Source organism: Hemiscyllium ocellatum, chromosome 45 (genome assembly GCF_020745735.1).
Source record: "Hemiscyllium ocellatum isolate sHemOce1 chromosome 45, sHemOce1.pat.X.cur, whole genome shotgun sequence".
NCBI classification, from domain to species: Eukaryota; Metazoa; Chordata; class Chondrichthyes; order Orectolobiformes; family Hemiscylliidae; genus Hemiscyllium; species Hemiscyllium ocellatum.
The window spans coordinates 15,962,285-15,986,595 of record NC_083445.1 but is presented as its reverse complement, the minus strand read 5'-3'; the positions used below and the strand labels follow the sequence as shown (position 1 = coordinate 15,986,595).

General features: G+C 38.4%; 1 protein-coding gene across 5 annotated transcripts in view; it reads right to left on the bottom strand.

Annotated features, from left to right (window-relative positions):
* The window catches only part of brd4 (bromodomain containing 4), a 181,324-nt gene that overhangs the window by 27,662 nt on the left and 129,351 nt on the right, over positions 1-24,311 (bottom strand). For 4 of the 5 annotated variants that reach the window (XM_060855027.1, XM_060855024.1, XM_060855025.1 and 1 more), the window contains 2 exons: positions 21,404-21,523; positions 11,754-11,876 (listed from right to left, as the gene is read on the bottom strand). In XM_060855027.1, coding sequence (XP_060711010.1) covers positions 11,754-11,876; positions 21,404-21,523 — 243 coding nt within the window. The remainder of the gene's footprint in view (positions 1-11,753; positions 11,877-21,403; positions 21,524-24,311) is intronic. The other variant, XM_060855028.1, reaches the window with a different exon arrangement.

Genomic DNA, 24,311 nt, shown 5'->3' with positions numbered 1-24,311 from the left:
ACATAAGGTGATCTCATCTTTTAAGTAAGCCTGCATCACATAGGTACACTTTGCCTTGGCCACAAACATACTGGTATTTTAGGCAAGCACAATTAACAAATAAACATGGTCAAATTATCTAACATTCTTGTATCATTTAGTCCAAGTTGCATCTTTCTTCTCCAAAGGCACACAGAAAAATGTCCTGGCAACCCCCTGACTTAGGTCACTGCAATCCAATGGCATTCTTTTCAAATTAGGGTGATGAAGATTTCAAATGAAAGCAGGGATTACCTGATGTAGTAAAATGGCACCAAAAACTTTGGGATCAGGGGATAGGGAGAGACAGGAGAGGGACAGCAAAGGGGCTGCGTGCCCAAAGGGAGGCAGTGTCTGAGGGGAGAAATGGGAAGGGTCAGAATAAAGGCATGAAGCAGGTGGCGGGGAAGAGAAGCTGAGGCGTTTAGGGGGAAGAGAGATAAGCTGGGGGAGGGGCAGAGAGAAGCTGGTGGGGAAGGGAAGAGGAGCTGTGGAGGGAGAAGCTGAATTGGGATGGGTGGGAGAAAACCTGGAAGGTGGGGAGGGGGAAAATGGAGAAAAACTGCGGATGGGGAACAGAAAATTTGGACAGCATGGAGAGAAAAGCTGGAAGGTGGGCGAGAGCTGAGGAGCAGGGAGAAAAGCTGAAAGTAAGTGTGGTGGAGGAGAGAAGCTGGGGCGGCCGCGGTGAGGGGGAAGCTGGATGGTGGGGTGGCAAGAGAGAAAAGCAGGAACAGGAGAGGAAGAGAGAAGCTGGAAGGATGGCGTGGGGGGGGGGGGGAATTGAAAGAGGAGCTGCAGAGATAGGGAGAAGACAGGAGCTGGAAGGAAGGGGGGAGGAGCAGCGGGGTGGAAGAGAGAAGTCGGAAGTGGGGTAGAAGAGAGAAGCTGTGAACGGGGAGAGAGAAACTGGGGTGCAGTGGTCGAGGAGCTAGGAGGAAGAGTGGTTGGGGGGAGGGGGGGCAGGTGTGGGTGGGGATAGAAAGGGGCAGGGTGACAGAAGCCAGAGAGAGGTGGGGGTCAGGGAAGAGAAGCCACCTGAGGGTGGGGCAGACGGGAGAAGCTGGTCCGTGGTGGTGAGGTGGTGGGGGGGGTGTAAGAGAACAGCGTTGGTTGGCAGTGGGGAGAAAGAGAGAGAAGCCGTGGGGGTTGGAGAAAGAGAAGCGAGTGGTGGATGGAAGAGAAAAGAAAAGCGGGGTGCAGATAGGGGTGGGAGTGAGAGGGCAAAGTGGAATGACGTGGGGAAGGAGTCAATGGAGGGGAGAGGAGGCAAAGCAGCATGAGAGGGAAGCAAGTAAAGGAGTGAAGGGACGGGGAAACCAAACGAAGGAGGTGCAAGGGGAAGCCAGTGGGGTGTGGGGATGTAAGCAGAGTTGGAGAGGAAGGGAGCAATGTACAGCAATATGGAGTGGAGAGAAGGGAGAGTGAGAGATAAGCAAGGAGAACAAGGAAGAGCGAAGATCCCAAGAAAATAACTGGCCTGAATATTATATAGGTTACCTCTATATCCAGTACAGAGTTCTGTAACTGTTACAATTGTGACTGTCAATCAACTTCCATAATCAGAATCTATTCTCTGCATTCCAAGAGAGGATGAGGCATCCAAGGGGTGGTGGTGGTGCAATTGCGGTGTCCCTATCTCCGAGCCAGGAGACAGAGCCTCAAATCCCATCTACTCGAGATGGGGTAACAACATCTGAACAGGTTGATTAGAGAAGGAAGGCATCCCTCACAGTGAGCACTTTTCCAGTAGCGTTTAAAGAAATGACTAATTCAGCATGACCGTGTGGCATCCCCAAGAAAAAAAGACAGCCTTTCGGAACCTGACATACAATTAAGATGGTTCAAACATCCGTTCCGAAGCTCAAAGTGTCATCACCTCACATTCATAATGTCAAGTCTCAATTATCAAATGAATGTAATTTGAATTTTCTATGGAATGACTTTACCCAGTCTGATTAAGGCTTGAAAGCCAAGGTACTTCAGTGCAATCACTTGTAAGATCGAAATGACATTCAATTTGCATTTGATAATAACCAGATAATGTGTTTTTAATTGCTTACAACTAAAGCAAAAATATTGATCATGGGATTTTTACATGCATCTGAAGAGTGCGGACTGATTTTGGCTTGACAATATAGTTATACCTTTTAGGTGTGTCATCTTAGATTTTTAAGCTTAAAGCTTGAGTGGGACTTGAACCAAATATCCTGACTCAAATGATGAGTGTGTTACTTATTCATTGCTGATAGGAATGTTTCCTCATATAATTCACCAAATTCAGCCATTCCATCTTATTTTCAAGACTATTTAAAAGAGTTTGACATGGAGCTAGTTAAACATGGTAGCTTAAAATGCCCTTACTCCAGTTTATTAAATACCTTTTTTTCCACAAAATAAGTATAAAAATTTGCCTAAGGAGATTGACGTACTCCATTGATTGTATTAGCACTTCAGATGTTTAACATGAAAACCAAACTCCAGGAATTCTGCATACAACGTTTTGGTGGTTTTTGGGGGGGGGGGGGGGGGGAAGAGAGAGTGTGAGAGAGAGAGAGAGTGTGAGAGAGAGAGAGAGAGAGAGTGTGAGAGAGAGAGAGAGAGAGAGTGTGAGAGAGAGAGAGAGAGAGAGTGTGAGAGAGAGAGAGAGAGTGTGAGAGAGAGAGAGAGTGTGAGAGAGAGAGAGAGTGTGAGAGAGAGAGAGAGTGTGAGAGAGAGAGAGAGTGTGAGAGAGAGAGAGAGTGAGAGAGAGAGAGAGAGAGAGAGAGAGAGAGAGAGAGAGTGTGAGAGAGAGAGAGAGAGTGTGAGAGAGAGAGAGAGAGAGAGAGTGAGAGAGAGAGAGAGAGTGAGAGAGAGAGAGAGAGAGAGTGTGAGAGAGAGAGAGAGAGTGAGAGAGAGAGAGAGTGTGAGAGAGAGAGAGAGTGTGAGAGAGAGAGAGAGTGTGAGAGAGAGAGAGAGTGTGAGAGAGCGCGAGAGCAAGAGAGCGAGAGACAAAGATGTGGAAAGCCTTCTTTATGGGATTACGGATTCCATGTTTCTTTTCAAAGAAGAGTTCTTGTGGTCTTAGTTAACATTGATTGAGGGATCACCAATTTCAGAATATTTAATTGGTCACTCATCTACCTACATGTGACACCCAGTTTATATAAACCTGTTGCCATGTTTGCTTTCACAGTAAATCAATTCATTTTTGTGAACCATCTGAGAAACAATAGAGACTAAGTCAGCCCCTGTGTAACATGGGAACTAATGGTTCCAGAAATAAATCACCATATTGCTTTTGGACTTCTATTTTACTTCTTGGGGATAGGGATGGCAGAATCAAAAATCATGGCAATTCCGAAGGAACAAACAGGCCCAAGTGTGTTTTAGACTCTACCTCCAAGTGAAAAGTGCCCGATCCTCCAAACTTATATATAATTTGATAATAGGCAAAAATCATCATTCTCTTCAGAAGTGCCCATAACGTGATGCTTCACCATTTTCATGAATATTTTTACACTAAATAGGAATTCCAAAAATAATGGTAGCATTCAAGATGCATAAGCATTTGCTGCTTACAATACCACACAGATGTGTAAAGTTGTTCTGACATTCCAAAAGTGAGGAAACTCAAAGACTTTGACAATTCTAAAATCAAGATTTGTGTGTGCATCTTTGTTTCTAGCAATATTAATTACCCTCATCCCAACATCACCTCTCCAACATTACGGCTTCTTTGTAAAAAGAATTTTAATCAAATCGCATTTGGATTGATGTTAGGTGGACAAGCTGCTCGAAATCCAAAATTGAATGGTCACATCAGAACAAATAATGAATTTGAGTAATTTGAAGTAAGGTTGAAATCAATTCCAACAATCATCACTTGATATGGACTGCATGGTAGGGATAGAGATATTAATCTCACGCAAACAGATGGACATGGAAATGAGGTCACAGAAACAGGTCTGTATGACTGCAGGATCTATACTCACATTGCTCATTTTTGTATTACGATCTCTGTTTACAGATCCAATAGGATCTGTTGTGTTCTTCTATTCCAACTTTAGAATAAAATGTAATGGACAGAGATTACATCTACAACTGTGGAGTTTCTCCACATTGCGTCTGGTAAGGGGTGAGCTTCAAATTTCCTACATTTTGGATGTATTGTCAACTTACCGGTCGAGGTGATCACCTACCCAATGGAGTACATCATATTGCTTATAGATTTGAAATGAGTTAGGGATCTAAATAGTACCATACAGTACACAACTCAACCCACCAAGCACGCACATTCTGGTTTGTAAACTTGTTTTATTTGAGAACTGATGAAAGGTAGAAAACTATACAAAGTAAAAAAAAACATATATAATTTAACCCCAAATATAAAGTCAACATGCATCAGATACATATACAACTAGAAAAGTAGAAAGAGTAAAAAATATATTTTTATATATACAAAAGCTGCATTTCTGGTAACTATATCCAGTTAATTGTTCATTTGAGAGGGACATTGATAACAGTGAAAATGGCATATGAATAATGACAAGCTAAATGATCAGATTAAAATTTCAGAGCTTCACAATTCCCCACAATGACAATCACGTTAAAGATTATTTTAAATAACTGAGTGACTATAACCAAAAGCTGCACTTAGGTGGTCTCCAAAAATTCAATCCAAAGTATATTGTTCTGATGTTCAATGAAATTAAGTTTTATTACAAGCTAAATATATATTCAAACACTTCAGAACAATCACACATCCAGTCTTTGAAAGATTGGTTATGAAATAAAATCTGTCTGCAAAATCAAATTGGACCAAATTTTGAACATAGATGGGAAATTGCCAGATATCTCAAAAGACCATCTGAAAGAATCCCACATTCCATCGAATGGGATCATTTTTACAGCTGAACATGAGTACTATACTAAACACTTATTAAAACTGACCTAAGTGGCTGGAAAGTATTTATAGAAGATCAATTAAAAATACTCAAAACTTCCTACAATGTTGCGCGTTCCAAGATGCAAATGTTCATGTGTTTTCTGCTCATCAATTGTTGTCCCCAGCTGCACTGCAGGATCATGGTAAGTATTAAGATAGTGTTACTGTCATTTGAATATCTACAAACAAACAACCTTAGCAACTTGAATGAGTATTTTGGCAAAATAAAATAAGACTGTACCAATGAGTGTGAGCATGCTCTTACATTTGTTTCCCAAGTTGGACCACACCATACCAGAGCATGGTGTGACCAGATCATGCCACTCTATAAAGCACAAAAAGTTAGGTCTGACCACAATGGTTGGCTACAATGGACATTATGGGTCAAGCACACCAAACCAGTGTAGTTCCACCCACAACATTTTAGCCATTACTAGACATTACCAAATCTAAAAACATACTGATTAAAAGGAAAAATATTGTCTAACATTTGATGCCTACTGACTGAATTAACATTCACAAACCAGGGTGCAGCATATACTGGATGAAATATAGCCAAATCGATTATGGTCCAGCCTAACCAAAGTATCTCTCTCTGTGATGGTGTAATTGTTCAGTCACAGTTAATCACTCTGAGGGAAGAGAACAAGTTGAGAGACATTAGTGGGTTTGTACTGTGAATTTACTTCCTTTGGAGAACAGGGTAGAGATTTTTGAAAATTAGAGAGGATTCTAAAGCTAACAAAGAAGCTACTTTCATCTATCTTTCAATTAGGAAGTTACAAGAGACGCAAGGAATACTGTTTAAATGCAATGTACCAATTTCAACTATTCGAGTTAAAATGGCAAAACTAATGAGACAGATTTGCAACTGACCACTCATTACCATATTAATAGGACAACATCCAAGAGTTTTCTTATCAAATATACTTAAACCCCCCTTCAAATGAACAGGTGGCAAGCGCACCAATTTTGATTGCAAAATGGCAAATCAATGGAAAAATAATCCACGAAATTTTGATTAATTTCTTTTTCAAGATTACAGCCATATCAAAATGGCCGTGGGTCAACTGACAGTAATTTCATAAGCTGATTGGAACGTGCAAAAGAAAAGTAGCCAAGTGGCAGTCATACTGAAGAACTTTGCCTTATGGCTACCTGGAGTTCTCAGGCATGGAGCACAAAATATTGACACAATGCAGTGTCAAAAAAAAGCTTCCCAGTTTAATGATATCTCACTCTAATATCTCTAACAAGAAAAAAAACCAAGCACCTCAATTAGGCTGCAGGTAGAGCTGACCACAGACCGACTAAACTCAAAAAAAAGTCTGCAAAATTTCATGATAAACAGGATACAATCTTCTAAGCTCCAGTTGTTAAAACAGCTGTTTTACCAGAAATACAGCTTTCAGTCTCATTTTAATAACTGCCAAACACTACATGTAGATTTTAACTAAGGTTTCTCTTGCATGCAATGCATATTTAAAAAAACAGCTACTCCAATCAATCCTTGTGACCCCAAAGTCAAAAGAAAAATACAAAAGATTTAAAAAGCAAAAAAAACTTTCCCCACAATTACAAAACATGCAAAGTCAAAATAAATAAAGATATACAGTTGCATACAAAAAAACAACAGTTGTGGAACACTGAATTGTTTCATCACAATAAAATTGGCATACATACTCCAGTTTCTTTTCCAAAAAGTTCACAAATTTCATCTTTTAGCTTTTAAAAAAAGTTCAAACAAAGTAGCCAACGAGTGCTAAAGTTTTGACTGAGGGGCCAGCTATGCCATTCCCAAAACAGAAGTAAAAGCTCCTGTTCTGCTAAATTTAAAAAAGTACTGTTTAAAGTCTGTTACTTCAGTTTGCCTTATCTGCCAAAAATTACTTCTGACTAAATACAATGCCTCAATTCCAAAACTAAGGGCTGAAATGAATTCTGAAACATGTTTCAAATAAACACTAAGCAAAGTATTCTCCAAAAAGAAACTGCTCAAAAAACAGGACAGATGCACCATTTCCTCACTCATAATTCCAAACCATACTATTCCATGAACACAAATCCATACCAATTTAGGTCCTGAAAGACTGTGGTGCACAATCTGAATGCTACCAGACCAAAGATTTAAGCATTTACTTTCAAAGATATGCCAGTCACAAACTAAAACTAATTGCTCAGGCCCAAGTCTATTGTCGAACTTCTCTTTTCCTTAGGAGGCATCCCCATACAAGGACCTAGCCCCACAGTCAAAAGCATTAGTGTAAGCAGAACAGCAAGTAAACTGACTATTAAAAATTACTTTTGCCCCCAACAAAAAAATGAAGAAAATTCTAGCAATTGAACCTTAAATAATTAAAATTTGTGTGCAATCCTTTCCTTGTAGGTCTCCGACTGAAATGCCAGTTTCAAAGTTGTACCAAATTATGCAGGTCATAGAAATATTGTTCAAATTGTAGCACTTGAGAAATGCACACATATACCTAAATCCAAAGGTTTATGCACCAGAAACTATTGGTGTTAAATTTACACCCAACATTGTCAAAAGTGAATGACATCAATCGTGTGAATTTAGTAATGGTTTTAGCAATCAGATGCAGGATACCTACTGCTAGTGAGTAGGTGGGTCCTATTGCAACAAACCATGATAAACTATGATCAAAACCCAGAGAAACAAGGACAAAGAGACTTGAAACTCTGGCACATCAGTCACTTTTCCAAGAGATGCAACTTGGCATGTATCATGGAAATGCCCTCAGTCTAAATAGCAACTAGGCTCAGTAGAAGTATATTGTTCTGTAACATCTTATGAAGTATTTTCTTCTTATTATGAAGTATGTTGATACCTAAGTATTAACTAAATGCTGTAGACTTCCCAATCAAGTTCATTGAAAAGCAAAAATAATGTTGGGATCTTGGAGAAATAGCACTTCCTACCATTTCAGACAAGGCCAGGATAGTAGAGTATGAAACAGTTTGTATAAAATTCCCATCAAATGTCACCTAGAACTTCAAAAAGCAGAAGACAAAAAATACATAGCTGCTTCACAAACACAGCCTATTCCTCATTCAAATTGATGAACCGTAATGCCAGATTAAGTACACATAGCATTTTAAATTCCTTAACAAGGGTGAACTACTTATATTTTACAGATTTGTAACAGTGGTTGTGTTAAACACAATACAATGCACCTGTCGCATCAAGTACAAAACTAAATCACTTATCCCTACAGCTTTCAAGCTATATAGTGTTCATTATTTTGATAACTTGTGCTCAAACACCACATCCACTTTTCAGGAAGCAAAAGTGAGTATAACTAATAAATGCACAAGAAATTGGGAAGAGATAGTTAAGAATGACATTTTTGATCAAATTTGTTTACGCATCACTAACTGGGATTAATCTCAAGATCAAAAACCAAGTATTTGTCTTTCCAACTCAGCCAAACTGAATTTAACTTTTTTAATTAGGACTTTTGTTTCTGACATCTGTGGGACATTTCAAGGATAAATTCTAAGCATGGTACTGTGTGCCTGGCATACATTCTCAAGTCTCAATAAGAAATGAACAACTCAATGTATTATACCAAACATTAGGTACAAGTACAAGTAATTGCTTACTCTGATCAACTTCTTTCAAGTTTTAACTTCTAAATTCCTTATTTTGCCTTTTCTGCTCCAGTGTCATGCTCATTACCATCCAGCTATAAAAGAATGTAATCTAAACTACACTCATGGTCTAGGAACCATTTGATGTATCCTACAACACACTTACCAGGAATACAATATTTCCTAGTTGGGTAACCAGACAGCTCAAGTCAGCCATTTAGATAGTGACATTTCATATAATATATTATTACCCTTTTTGCATGAATGCTAGATCTGGCCAATGGACATTAGAATACTGAACTGTGACCCTAATGGTCTTCCACATATGCTGCAATCTGACACTTCGTCAGATTGATATTTGATCTGTGGAATTAATTTGAAGCAGGACAACGGTTGGAATGCTAGCACTGAATTCTGGTGAGGAGAGAAGACTAAGATTTCAGCTGGAACATCAGTGATAGCTGTCTGAATTTTATGAGTTTTTGGGGCATTTTTAGCAATAGCATAGGCTGACCTTCGGTCACAAATTCATTTCTCGAATCACAAAAACTTGCTGGTTAAGTGATAGACTGGCAGCAAGGAGTTGTATGCCATTGGAGTGGGGCTAGTTGAGACTTGCCTATTTTATAGAAAGTATACGAAAACGACTAAATTCAGCTGGGACACAGTAGATCCAATCTATGCTGGATAACACACAATGTAAGAAAGTGAAAACATTATGGGTAAAATCTGAATTAGTCAACTTTTAATCAGACTGTCTAATATATTACTGCCAGCTAGTTCAATTCAAAAAACAGGAACTTTTTAAGAATACCCCAAAAAAAACTATTCTGCAATACTGAATGTACAATGCTTAAAGTCTTGCATATGGCTACCATAATTTGTAATTAGTTCACCAAGTTTCAGGTGGCTGTCAGAAATTCCTCACCAACTTGACCTTGTTTCATTAAAACCAAAAATCAGCCGATCTAATCCAAATGTTGGTTTACACAAACGGGCTACTGGAGATCTCACACAGCTGGATGGCACACTATTTTCTGTAATGCTTATTCCACTTTCAAAAGAAAAATTCTCAATACTTGAATGATTTTCACTTGGTACTTTATTACCAAAGCCAAGGAGATATCCAGGTGATCCTCATGAACCGATGAAGTTTATTATTTCCAAAAGTATGTTCTGACATTCAGAAGTTAGGTCTATTTTATATAACCACAATCTCCAAACATGACTGTGGTCCAGTCCTTGTGTACAAGGTTGCCTCAGTTATTTTTATTCCACCACAACGAGAATCAAAATACATTTAGCTGGCTGACCTCTCAGTTGCAAACTCTGCACTCTGTGGCTATTACACAAGTCAATCTATAGAAAAGTACAGCGTATAACTAAAAAAGTTCACTCATTTGAAAGACAGCATTAGGGTAAGAAATCACAGCATCCAAAGGCCATACATATCATAACACATTTGTGATAATGGACTGCATAATACAAAAATAAAATTACAGTTACCATCTTGGATGTATTAAATACATACACAGCAAGAGCCCCTTAACAATTCTATTGACAAATCTTTGATGACTAACTAATGTGTAACGAATTTTGCCAACTGCAAACTGAAGCTCCAGTTTATTTGTTGCTTAGAAATCCATTGTTCATTTTTTTCTAACCAACTTTATATAAATAATTCATTAATGACAGATAATTTCAGTGGAATGAAATTCTCTTTTTAAGAGGGTACTTGAAGGCAAAGATTCCGTAGATCCAAGTTGCAATGTACTAAAATTTGAACTGCCCCAAACAAAGCTGCAAAGTATGAAGGAAATTTGACCGCAAAACCTTCTTTAAGGTACACCAGTTAAAAATCCTGGATTTCAAGCAGTTCTCTGTGAACTAACATCCTATGGTTCAGTGTATGTACAGAACACAGGATAGGGAAGACTTTTGAAGCCTAGAATTCAGTCAAGGGTACAAGAATAAGAGTACAGTTCTTAAATCAAGAACCCAGACTGAAAAATAGCTGTTGCGGTAAAACATGTTTAAAGGATCTAAAGTGGAGAGACGATCACTGAATCTAACAAAATGGCTCTTTATCCAAAAGCTGTATAATGGCTCTGTTTTTTGGATAAGACTTATCTAGAAACACTAGACAATGTCACAGATGCACGACTGATTTTCTAACGATTAGGTGTACATCTCAGCAGGGAAAAACAATCAATTTTGTAGAATATCACTATCAAATCACACAACCCAAGTTGGAAATATTTGATCCCCAAATGAAAACTGAGTTCCAGCAATGCAACTAGCTAACTTGCAAACATTTTATCTTTTTTACAAATCAAGAACAGTTTTACAAAATAATACAGCTTACTTGCTATTCTTACGGTAGCTTCGCTGAGTCAATGATCATGAAGATGAAGTGGTAGAACATAGGACCTAGATCATCTGTTAACTGTGGCAGTTGAAAAGGATACCACAAGATCTGCAGCCCAACAGCTTTTGTTTCCTCCTTCTGATGTGTTTCTAATGTTTTAGAAGCTATACTTAAGCACATTTGTCCTACTGCGCAAAAGTCCACAGTGCACTCGGAGTTGGGGAATATCTTGAACCTGCCCCAGTGACCATAGAATGCATTGTGTTAGCACCAACCATGTGAAACACTACACGAACTGCGCACACGTGTACACCATGTTTTGTAAACTGCATTCCACATGTTATATGTTCTGACCAGAAATCCTTCATAAATTTTTTTTAGATAGGTGTAGTAGCAAATTTCATTTGCCGGTAGTCAAACGTTGATCTTTCGTGAGATGAGAGGTAGAAAAAAAAACAATCCTGTTTTTTCCAAGAAGAATTTTTTTTAAAAAAATCTCTGTTGAAGCTGCTTTATAAAGTTAAGTGCAACTCAAGCTCTTTATGGCTTCCCATTGTCATTAATGTCAGCATTATTGCACGTATTTTTCTATGCAGCTTTAACAGATTATTAGAATTTCTTCCAGACATGTCGATCTTTTAAACTATTGGCAAAGGGCTCCAACTCCATTAATCTGGCAAACTGTATGTATTGCAGTTGTATTTAGAAGTCACTTGTTGCTTGGAAACTATCGTGGGTGGTGAATGGAGTATAGGTGGGGGCAGAGGGAAAATGGACACTGCCAGCACCAGGCTAGCAACAGGCTCAATTACTGAAAGAATTGACGCTAACCTGTTTCAGAGTCGTTGCTCTCAGAGGAGCTGGAGTCACTGCTACTGTCTGACTCAGAAGAGCTGCTGCTGCTTCTCATTCTTGAAGGACCTCCCACATCCATGCTTACGTCATGCTTCTCCGCTGCATAAAAAGAATCAATAAATAAATATAAAGCATAATCTATTTAATCCTAAATTGATATTTAGCCAAACTTGCTTCACATAGCTCTTAATTGCAAATATCAAGTTAGATCTTTGTTGATATTTAACATTTTATTACTCATTCTTGGGGCAATTCCTTCATATTGCAGCTCAAACACTAAAATGAGGCACAGAACCTGTAAGGGCTATACTTGTTCTCAAAATAGGCAGTTTGCTAAGTTCTTAACTCTAGAAACTTTAGTAACTTTCACAATCCATTAATTCAGAAAAGCTACATCCGTAAGTTCACTTGCTTAATTTTTTTTAAACTAGCTCACATTAGAATCTTAGTAATGTGGTCATAAGCAAGTGCTTGGCATCTGAAGCCTGCATTATACCATGTCATTGTGCAGCCCAAGTAACCTTTATCATATAGTCCATTTCTGTGAAAAGATTCATTTCCTCAGTCTCGATGAAACTAAAAAATTCTAGCAGAATGCTTGCCCCAATTAATATTCATTTCCTCAAGCTTAAAACAGATTGATAAACACAATAAGGACTCAGAGTGATGTAACAATAAATAACATTCACAAGTATAACAAAATATCTTATTGACTATAAATTGCAAGGTGTGCAAATAACCTAAAAGGTCAAATTGTAAAATGCTTTGTTGATTGTTTTCCTATGCCTGGCTAAAATTTTGATTACACATTTGTACAAGAAGAATAGTTAAGGATTGCATCCTCTCAAAAATCTTACATACAGAAAGCCTTTCATGACAATGGTGTTCTAAAGCACTTGATACCCCATTATGTACTGTCTTTTACCAGTTACTACAAATGCAGATTTTGTGGCAAACAGATATAGGTGAACAAGGCTCTCATTTAGTCAGATAATCCCTTTGATAATGCAGATACAAGGACAAATATTGGCTAGTACACTGGGAAGAATTGCCCTACTCATCTTTCATGTCATGAAATCTTTCATGTCCACCCGAGGGATCAAAACAGGCCCTCAGTTTAACTTCTCATCTGGCATTTCCAATAACTTAGCACTCCCATAGTATTGTATTTCAGCATCAGCCTTAAATTTTGAGCTCAAGTGGAACTTGAATCTGAAACCAGTTTGGAGGCAATTCAACTACCAACTAACAGCTATGGCTGATACTTCAAAGGCTACTTAAAAGACCTTAAAGCAAACTTAGTTTAAAATCATAAAGTGATAACTCAACCAACAGTTGTTACCTGGTAGCATTTGCAAATGGCAGTATTTTGTTCTTCAAAATTATTTAGAAAAGGAAAATAAGATGCCAGCTCTTAAAGAGCAACGAAAATTATTAGGAAGCATGCTTATGTTCAGGTTGGATGGTAAAAAATGGAAGGAGGCTGCAGTGGTTGGGTTAAGTAGCTCATTTCTTTGATGAGAGATAAAGTCAAATTTCAAATATACTTCAAGCATCAACGACAATGGTATCATCAAGTTTCAATTGGGTGTTGGCTCCCGAACGTGTTCAATTATGTCTGCCATGAATGAGAACAAAGGTTTTGGAGCCAAGTGGGCATTAGGTGAGTATTCTTCATTTCGGATGCCTTCATAGTAGTGAATCTTAAGTTTAGTATCAAAGACTGAAACAGTAAGCAATCTAATTTAACCTGGTATAATAAAAATATACAAAATGCCACAAAGGTTGATGCAATAACGTTAGACATTTGTTCAATCATTTAGATATTTAATTGATCATTTTTGTAACCATTGAGATGGCAATAAATGCAAGTCACAATAAAATCAGAAGCACTCTGAGTATATTTAAAACTGAGGTGGAGAGGTTCTTGACTGTCAAGGGGATCAAGGGTTATGAGGAGAAAGTGGGAGAATAGGGTTGAGAAACTTCAGTCACGATTGAATGGCAGAGCTGACCTGATTAGCTGAATGAATTGCTAGTTGCATACCTTATGGCCTTATATCAATATTCTTGATATTTTGCTCATATTTATGGACTAAAGCTTGCATTGATCACCCATGCAAGAGTTAACAATTTAGAAGCTTTATCTCCAATGCAGAATCACGGTCAATCTCACAATGTCATGTGTATCTCAGGGGGAGCTGGCCACCATGTCTCTCATACATGATCATCATTCAGTATAACTGGCAGTTTACCTTTCGTATCACAGAGAATTCAAGTGCTCTTGCAGTCAGATCGCAGAAGGTTAATGTGAAGGTAGCAGCAATGAGGAAAATTGAGGTCCCTACTGAGAGGAGGTTAAGAGTCAGGAAGTTCTGCTGTAATTATTTAGGGCTTTGGTGAAACCATACTTGGAGAACTGTGTACAGTCTCGTCTCTTTTTCCAATGCTTTTGTAATAAAGGTTCATTCCACTTAATTTCTGGAACAAGGAAATTATTCTGGTGAGGCAATATAGGGGTGGGTGGACCTACATTGACTGCAGTTAAGAATAAAAACTGATTTCACTTAAACTTAATTTTGAGAAGCTCTACAGCAGATATCGACAAGACTGTGTTCCTTGGATGGAATCAAACTGGGAATCATCCATTTTGGACATTCCTTCAAGGGAGTATTGAGACTTTGGTGTTTGTCAGAGGATTGTGCATGGTCATTGAGTATACACCACACCAAAACTTTGGTCAAAGAGTACAGGACAGAGCAACAAAGCAGTTTGGAGAAGATTACAGACATTATTCAATAGCACAAGATGATCATGCTACTACTCCTTTTCCTAATTGTTGTATACTTATTTTGAAGATATCTTATTACCAAAACAAATAAAATCTACCTTGCAATTTTGGGTTTGTCAATGTCTATTTCAACAGTTTTTGAACCTCTGTCACCTGATAATCAGGCTAGAACGAGTCATTTTTGGATCAATGCACACTAGAAAGATAACATTAATGGGGTCAGCAGGCACCTCAATATGCTATTTGCAATTAATAGTAAAATATAACATAACTATTTACAAGTCAGAAAAAAATTTGCAGTTTAAGCAAATAAGTGATCACTCTCGCCACTGTCATCTAGACTGTGCTGAAACAAGAGTAACAAGATAAAAAAGTTCTTACACAGGTTTACTGTTAACCAGATTATCAGGTGTTAAAACTGAGACACATGTTTCAAGTGAGCATTCATGATCTAGCAACCCTGACTAGAAGGCAGTTCTTAGAAGTATGGGAAAAGTATCAGTACATACTAGAGCTCTTAAAAGAAAACAAGTCACTTGGACAGTTACTAAGGGATACCCACAAGGAAACAGCAGCTTCAAGAAAACAACAACATTACTTGGGAGAGAATAAGCAAACTGCAATAAAAGCACAGGCCTCGGTCAGAGGCCTTCAAACAAAATAAGATAGCTAACCTGATACAACAATTCAACTCTGTAGAATATCAACAGCGTCCTCATCTTACTACACCTTATTGTTCTAATCTTACCGAAATGGAAAAATATGGGTTAATGTTCACTGGTGCACTGAAAATTTCCCATTTTAAATATGTGACCAATACTGAACAATTGAAGACAAAAATATTTATGATGGAAAACTGTGTCCCCACTTACTGGGCTGCCCAATGGTTTCCAAATTTTAGAGAACAAAGTCAAGGTTGTCAAACAGAACTTAAATCATGAAGCAGATAGGGATGGACATTATTATATCAACTGCATTTTCCCCAAATTTGCAGCAAATTTTAAATTTAAAAATCTCCAATTAAAATCAAATTCGCAGATTTACTGATCTCAATTTCAGTACAGCTGTGGTCGGAGGGTGAAAAATGAGGTCTGCAGATGCTGGATTCCTGATGAAAGGCTTATGCCCGAAACGTCGAATTTCCTATTCCTTGGATGCTGCCTAACCTGCTGTGCTTTAACCAGCAACACATTTTCAGCTGTGGTCGGAGCCAAGCTGAACTATTGGATGAGTTACCCAGGACTCGAGTCATTATTGGAGCCAATCTGAAACAATACCATTAATAATATGGAATCACCATTAATGGAATAATAGCATACAAGGACCATTTCCTTCAGCTCTGATCAAACTTAATTAAGTTACCAACAGGAAGCGGCCATATAGGATGTCTTCTCATCAAAATGGTGCACAGGAAACACAAATGACCAATACAGTGGTGTGCAAATTCAGGTATTAAAGTTACCAGACATTACCATTGTCACTGGCACAACAATAAATTAGATTAATGAGCGTAGGCTGCATATGGGAGTTACAAGCTTGTCCTTCAACTCAAGATTAGCAATGTTTCACTGAGTAGGAAATGCAATTTAAGCCATGTTTTTTCATCGGGTCCAACCCCACTCAGACTGAGTTAATTCATCCCTGGCTTCCTAACAATGGTTAATGTGGGTCAATGCAAGGTCTCAGAACATTACATTTCAATTAACTACCTTACAACTCATGCTCTTTTCTTGGTTTATTTTCAAATGGTAACTGCCAATGATCAGCTTTCTCATTTAAGCCCGTTCTAACAAACTTAGCCCAAACAAATCTCCACTTAGACAATTCTGCCTGAACAAGGATGTCTTACATCTATCTCTGAATCCATCTGAGTGGAAGCAAGTGCAATGCATAATCTGCAGACTCTGCCACACATGAGCTAGGTAGTACTTGGAAATGTCCAGTAAATGATTGTGCTCAGTCAAATATCCAGCCAAATCTCCTCTGCCTCAACTCCTTTACTGTGCATTCTCTCAATGCTCTTGATGTCACCTTGACTAAACCTTCATTTGTCTGTCAACTGCTTGAGATTCTAGGAGTTGCAGATATTTTGTCTTCAAGCATCTTAAAGGATATCTCGAAAGAATTTCAGCTGCCTTGCAGCCAAGTTCTGAGTGTAGCAGTTGCTTCAGTAACAAAAAATAAGGATGATACATGTGGTCCAACAGAGCTGGTTGAGTGAACTGAACCTAATGTTGAGCATTTGGACTTGAGACGACAGCACCTTTGAACCATCTTACCTCTGGATTTGAAAGACTTTTGATGGTACCCACCAGCACCTTGAGTTGGACAACTGACAAGTACCCAAGTATAAGAAGCAATTAGATCACTGCTGATCAGTAAACTATAAATCAAGGTTTTGAGATGCCGATCCTTAAAAACTCTTAATCAGCCAAAGGCTGAGCAGACACACTGGAGGCAAACAATTTTATCATTTTTGTCTAGAGGAAGTTCCCTAGATGTCGAAAATGGTCCACAATTTTTCAGGATCTTAAACTGATAGCACGGAAGGCTGTGCCATGAAAGTCAGTTGGAAGCATTTTCTTTATTTCCGAGGAGTCAGGGATGACCTGGTGCTGGCATTTGCGCTAATGTGCGTACAAATGTCAAATAGAGCACACAGAAGCTCAAAGACAAAGGCTGGAGTGACTTTAGTTTTGAATTTAAAGATATTGTTTGCCACCTGCTCTGTAGTGTACCTCTACCTCCTGCAAATTACCCACAAGCTTGAACTGTAGTACTTCATCAAGGAAGAAAGCAAAAGGAGATTGGTGTAGTGTCCTAGTCTTGTTTGACCCAGGCCTTCCCTGGGGTAGGATAAGTAGGTTGTGATCGTACTTACAATCATTGCTTGCACGTCAGTGTGATGTAGGCAGACGATGGCAATAAATTTCAGAGAGGATACAAACCAGCCTTCATAAAAGTAATAGACTTGGTGAAATCAAAAGGCTCCCTGCTGTTCTTTGAAATTTTCTTGGGCTTGCCATGCAGTGGAGATCATGTATACCTTGAAGGGTGAAAAGCACACTGCAACTTCAAGGAGCTCTTCAGGCACTAAGAGAAGACAATAGAAGAATGTGGCTAATAATCTTCATGGCAAACAGCAGGCCAACTCCTCTGCAGTTACTCCAACTTATTTTCCTTCTGCAATTAGACTCTCGATGACAGCATTCCTGAAATTTTCTTGGAACATATCCTCTTACTAGATAAGGAAGGAGATTATGTAATCATGAGAAGTAAATCCCCACTGTATTTCAGAATTTTTTTTAAAAAACTGTGAAAACAGGCCCTTCGGCCCAACAAGTAAAATAGTAGAATGGTACCACGGTTTCTATCTGCTTCAGAGGCTCTGTTGTTTTCAACTGGCAGAAAGCTTTCTGGACTTCCCTGCACATCAAGGCAAAGCCAAGGCTAAGCTAGGTGGAGTGGAATTGAGGATGTTCAAGTCAAAGTTAGTTGTGGTTGAGTACTTCTTTAAAATGTGCTCTCCAGCACACATGGACTGCTTCCCTATTCCCTTCAATGTTTGGTTCTCAGCAGGGTGGTCACTTAATTGCTTGTGCTACAGATCATCCTGAGACTCAAACCAAGGCACATTAGATGTTTCCTACCTTCCACGTCTTCTCTATCACTTTGCTCTTTCATGTTTTATACAATAACGTTCCCTTGCAATAACAACGGGACTATTTTCTGAGCTGTGAAGTTTCCAGTCTGTGGGCTGAACATTTCATGGCCATTGTTTGCTCTTGTCAAACCCATCATGACATTTCTTGAAAAAGATTCATACAGCTCTTCACAGGCTCTTGATATGGAATTGCTTTCCCCAGAACAATGAAGAAATCAACATTTCTGTTTTAATGCATCCTCAGGCAATGAGCAAACTTATCCAAATGGTTCTTCTCCAACCAACTAGCAAACGTTTCCCATCACAAAGTCATCATTCTAACAGTTAGCTCATGACTTAGGAACAAGCTTGCTGCTAAGGGCAAATGAGTTACGAGATTGCTTTATTGCCTTGTTGTAATGGAATAGAAGATATTGGCAGGGTTGCCTTTATATATCTTAAGCTGTTGTCAAATAGTTATTTGAATGTCACTGACTTGTAGCCCTGAAGCTCAGAAGCACTTGCAGATAACTGATCTGTTAGTTTCTGAGCAGCTCCTACACTTTGGTTAGCTATTTCATACCAGCATCTTAGAGATAAAAACCAAGTTAACAGCTAAAACATGTACATTGCAAACCAAAGACTGCTATCAATAACTCATTCAACTTTCACAAAAGAATGTTACTTGCGAGATAATCCATCTTTACAGACTATCTTAATTGCAATTGCTTCAAAGAAACATTATAAGCAATTTTAAACCAAGCTACGTAAGGCTTGGTTTAAGTCCAATGACTCACGTTTAGTCAAAAAGTAGTTTTTTTTTAAAAAGGAGTGCCTTTGCAGGAGTGCCCAAAATGTAGTAAAGCAAGGTGAGAGGACAATCCAAAACTTTGAAAAAGTGAGGGCTGTAGATGCTGGAAATTAGAGTCGAGTGTGTGATGCGAGAAAAACACAGCAGCTCAGGCAGCAGAGGAGCAGGAAAACAGACGTTTTGGACAAAAACCCTTCATCAGGGATGAATCCAAAACTTGGAATCTAGTTACCTCAGCCCCAATAATGGAGATTAAAAACGTATTGTTCAAGAGAAGCTAACGCAGGTCAGTGAACAAAGGACTGATTGGTGAGCAGAACTTGTTTCAAGTAATAGTCAACAGTTTTGGATGACTTCAGGTTTATGCCAGAAAGAGCTGGGGTGCATAGAAAGTCAAGTCCATAGAGTAGGCAGATGAGTTGAAACATGCACACGATTGGGCAATGTTGTAGAAATAGCAAATATAAGACACCTCGATAATCAGGTAGACACGTCTAAAATAATAAAAAGGTACCAGAGACCCAAAAGCAGGTAGATCAACCGTCAGTGCACGACAATCATCTCAATGCTAATGAACTTGAATGGAATACAAAGGAGGAGAATAAAGTGACCAAGTCGGCTCAGGTCTCCGCTCAGCACTGTTCACTTTTTACCAGCATGGAACATAAAGAGAGCAAAGTCAAACTTTAGTATCGTGTCAGTCTAATCATTTAGAAGTAGGAATAATGCCTGAACCTGCCAGTGACCTCAAGATAAATGGGAAGCAACCTCTGTTTGTGAAACTTATACTGCACAACATCCCATGCTCCTAATTTGATTTCCAAAAAATGCCACAAAATTACTTGTAATTTTGCAACATAGAAGGCTACTAGATAAGCTGCCATTACCTAGGAAACCAGTTGTGTGATCTTACCCAGTTCTACACGAGATCCTGCAACACACGGCATATGAAGCTACATGGAATGACTCAAACTGGCTTTAACCAGACAGACCTATCTACAGTCAAGATAAACCTCAACCTTCAAAATGACTCCCAAGTTAGTGAGTGACTCTAATGTACTGATAACTTGGAATAACTGTAATGTAATGATAACTGGGAACAATGAAAACAGTCAAGAAGTTCCATCAGTTTATGACGAGCCACCTGCAGGGAGTAAATTTAAGAGTGGAGGATGAAAACAGGACAAGATAAAATGCACCACAACTCACTGTTAAATTTCATATCAGAATTTGAAGCAATATCTAGGTTATAAATGTTTGTAAATATTTTGGCAATGAGAATTGGAGCAGAGGTTATATCACAAAGACTAATTTAAAGTCTCACAATGAGAAGTTCAGTCATCGGTAAAAATAAATGATTATGGCCTCAGAAGGGGTGCACATAATAAAATATTTTATTAACTCTCCAAAACATCTAAGAGGTCATACACAAACAGCACTTGATCAATGTAAATGCTTCTCAAATTCAAAATACAGTGAGGACAAACAGTGCACTGTCAACACTGGGTTCAATTCTCTCTTTCCCACCACCGAGATGGGAGAGTGAGTGAGAAGGGATAGATTTTTACTTCAAAATGTTATTTGTCAGATTGTTGAGACACATCTTTTATTAACAAATTCTTCTATCATTTGCAGACTTCTCAAACATCTTGCAATCAGTAAAAAGGCAACTTTAATCCCCATCTTGTTCAGAAACCAACTTTGTTAGAACGACAATGCACTGAATTAGTGAATTAATATTCCACTTTAATGAGAAATATTTAGAAACAAGTATTGGCAAGTAGCAGAGTCTGCCATTTCAATTAATGGTTTGTTTCAGGATCTACATTTTAACTGAAAGGAATGATTTTGTTTGTCAGAAAAGCATATTTTCTCAATTTCATACTGTATTATACATTAAGAGGAGACACTGGGTCATTTAGACAACTCCTTTAATAGCTTAATTTTAGGTAATGAAAATATCTTAACTCTTGCCTATAACTAAACTAATGAATGAAAAAATTGTTATGAGCTGTGGTGCATAACCCAAATTAAACATTTATTTATAATCACTTCAGCCCAGTAAATAAAGTTGATTAGATTTACCATCATACCTCTCAACTGCTTTTGTTTTAAAATCACTGCTTCCCAACATAAAACTGCACCACTGAAGAAAGTAGCAGAGTGCAACCAAGTAAAATCAACAAACTTGCTGACTCTACAGAAAGTCAGTGCTTCCCCAAATATCAGTCTGAATTCCAACATAAATACGTTGCAGTTTGAGAGGTATGTGTACTATAAAGATAAATGAAGACTATTACATTAACATATAAACTGACTTGATCCGTGGCCCCAGCCTATTTCACCTAAAGATCTACTTCACAAGGTTGCACTACACCAACCTTTTCTGCCTGGTTTCTTCCCAGAGCTCAGCTGGCCGCTAACGTCATGTAACCTGGTATCCAGCTCACTCTTCGAGTCTAGCTGGAGGTCATCGTTCGATTTCCCTGGGACTTTTTTCACTGCAAACAGCATCACACAACAAGATTTGGACCAAACACTTTGGTACCGGTACACAGGTACAACACAGTGAATAAAATTACTCTAGTTTGGCACGTGGGATCAGATGCAAGGTTTCTGCAAATTCAAAAAGAAAAGAAAGCAGCTGTAGGAAAACAAAAAAAAACATTCACAATTTGTGACTGCTCTTGAAGGCCATTAATCTGAAGTGACTTCAGCAATTTTTGGGAAGAATAAGGATTCTGAAATAGAGGGGTCATGGCCCACTTTAAAGGCAGATTAAAATCACAAAAAAAGGAGGGGGGTGGGGTGGGGGGTAGTAACAAAGCATAAGGTTTAATTCATCATGGCATTGACCTCAGTTATGCTGTTTTAATGAACTGTGTAGGGAAGGTCAGACAGAGGCTAATGTAATCTTGGGTTGCCACTGCCAAGTACGTTAAGGGCAATCACCTCAAAAAGGTGGCTTAGAGCCAACAAAGGAATTTCTCAGGGATTCTGGGGAAAGGAAATTAATTCTGTCTTTCCCACTTTTTTTAAAAAATAAAAAGCCTTTTATCAAGTAAATAATTTCAATTTATTGTCTCTTCCCCCATAACATGTGACAAGCTGTACTAAAACCTCCATAGCCACCATACACAAGCTGCCACAAGGGCAAGTGATTTCCATGCTCTCCGAGGAAATATTCACTATTTCACCAGAGCGACATGGTCAGTCTCATTGATTCAACAGGATGAGTTATACAAGCCCCTCCACCAAGTGGCATGACAGAATGTCTGATTCAGTACACCACTTGATGCTTTGTTGGGCATTGCCTGAAAAGGGGAAAACAATCACATATCTTCACACAGATGGTTTTTTGCACAAACACAAGTTTAATATTTAATCATGATATCACTATGCTGCAATTAGCGAATTTTGCAAAGTTACAATAATAAAATCAGTTTCACAGGTAAAGATAGATCAAGTTCAAGATTAAAAAGGAAACAATGTACCTCTGAAAACCAGCTGTTGCTTTGACTCTTATTCTAAGAAACCCCAGTGACATCACCACCCCACCCACATGTGCCCATACACAGGTTGAACAATGACATAATGGAGCAGATCATTTATCAATGATCTTAAATCATCACATGCCCAATGTAAGAATTTTGTTTTTTTCCTAAACAGACTGAAAATTTCATATAATTTCCTAACAAGTTAAGCGAATCACATATAACACAGTGAAGAATAAGTTACAGAAGACGTGATCACCCAAATCATGCCATTAAAACAACAGAACCCATTGAGTAACGAGGCATTTTTGTGTCAGCAAACATGAACACTGCCCGAAAACCATTTCTAAGTACTCAAAAAATCTCAAATTATCAAGAGCATTTTTTTCTTCTAAAGCACGATGCAACATTTCCTCAAGTACTGAGTGACGAAAAGCAAATCCTTCTCCCAATGTGGATATCCCAATGGCCTAAAAAAGAGCAGAGTTATATCCTGGAATCACAAGAACCAAATTGTGTGTTGAATCTTAATATTGAGTGTTTATAAGTTGTCTCCAAGGGAGGATATGTGGTCTGGGAAGAAACCCAAACCACAGATAGACTCGGATGTTCAAAAGGTGTTCAGTGGCATTGAGCATGTGAATTCAGAGTCCAGTCTCGCAGCCTCTGTCAAATTATTGGCATGGAAGACGACAAATTAACAAGTAGTTGGTTAGAGTTGCTCCATTTTTGCTTCTATAGGGAATTTAAGCACTTGCCACGTGGAAAGTAATTTCATTTGGAAACATGAAAAACAGCCAAAAATCAGAGCCATAATGAGTTGTCCAAGGCCGATCCACAAGAGTTTTCCCATTACTTATTTCTCATTTCACATAATTGAAGAAACTACATATTTAAATGAAATTATTCAAATAGTGACTTTGTATTGTACATTGGTAAAGATGCAATATGGCATGACAGATTCAAAGAGAATAGGGAGGAGAAAAACGAAGAAAAAAGGTTGAGCAATGGTGTTCAGTTTATTTTAGTCCAAAAAGTACGAAAATCAAGTCTGATACCACAATGAAATCCTAAACAATGAGTTAATTTTAACAGCAGCCATTGTTGTGTACTAACAGTTATCTCAGGCCCTCAACTGTTCGCATGATTAACACTAACCAAATGCCATGTACATAACAATGATTGACATATATTCCTGTACGACAAAATATTTGACTTGCTCGAGCATCACCTTATAGATCTGGTTAACAAGCAACAGAAGCCAATTTAATGACAATGGATTTGGGTAAAGGGGCGAGTGAAAGTAGATGCTTTCCCCTCAATTATATTTAATTATACACATATTCTATGCACTTATAACTAACCATACCAAATAGGAATCATACATGCAGCCTAGCTGCATAGTGACAAATTATAGTGGTCATGTGGAGAATAGAATTTGCAGCTCCACCCACACCAGACATTACATCTGATACAACCCAAGTAGACAAGGGAAGGAGAAAAAAAAGTGAATCATGCCACAAGAGTGCCCAACTCAAATACTGGAATAAAAGGATTCAGGAGCAGGACTGAGATTGATAGCTATTTTGGACACAGATGTCAAGAGATATGGGAATAGGGCTGAAAAACAGTAGACCTCAATCATGATTTTACTAAATGGAAGAGAATACTCAAATGACGGGATGGCCAAACCTGCTCTTATTTTTTGATCTTTGTTTGTTAATCATAAAACAATGGGTTAAGAGAAAGATTAGGAGCCACATGGAATTAAGTCCATGAGTTCAGGAATTTAGAT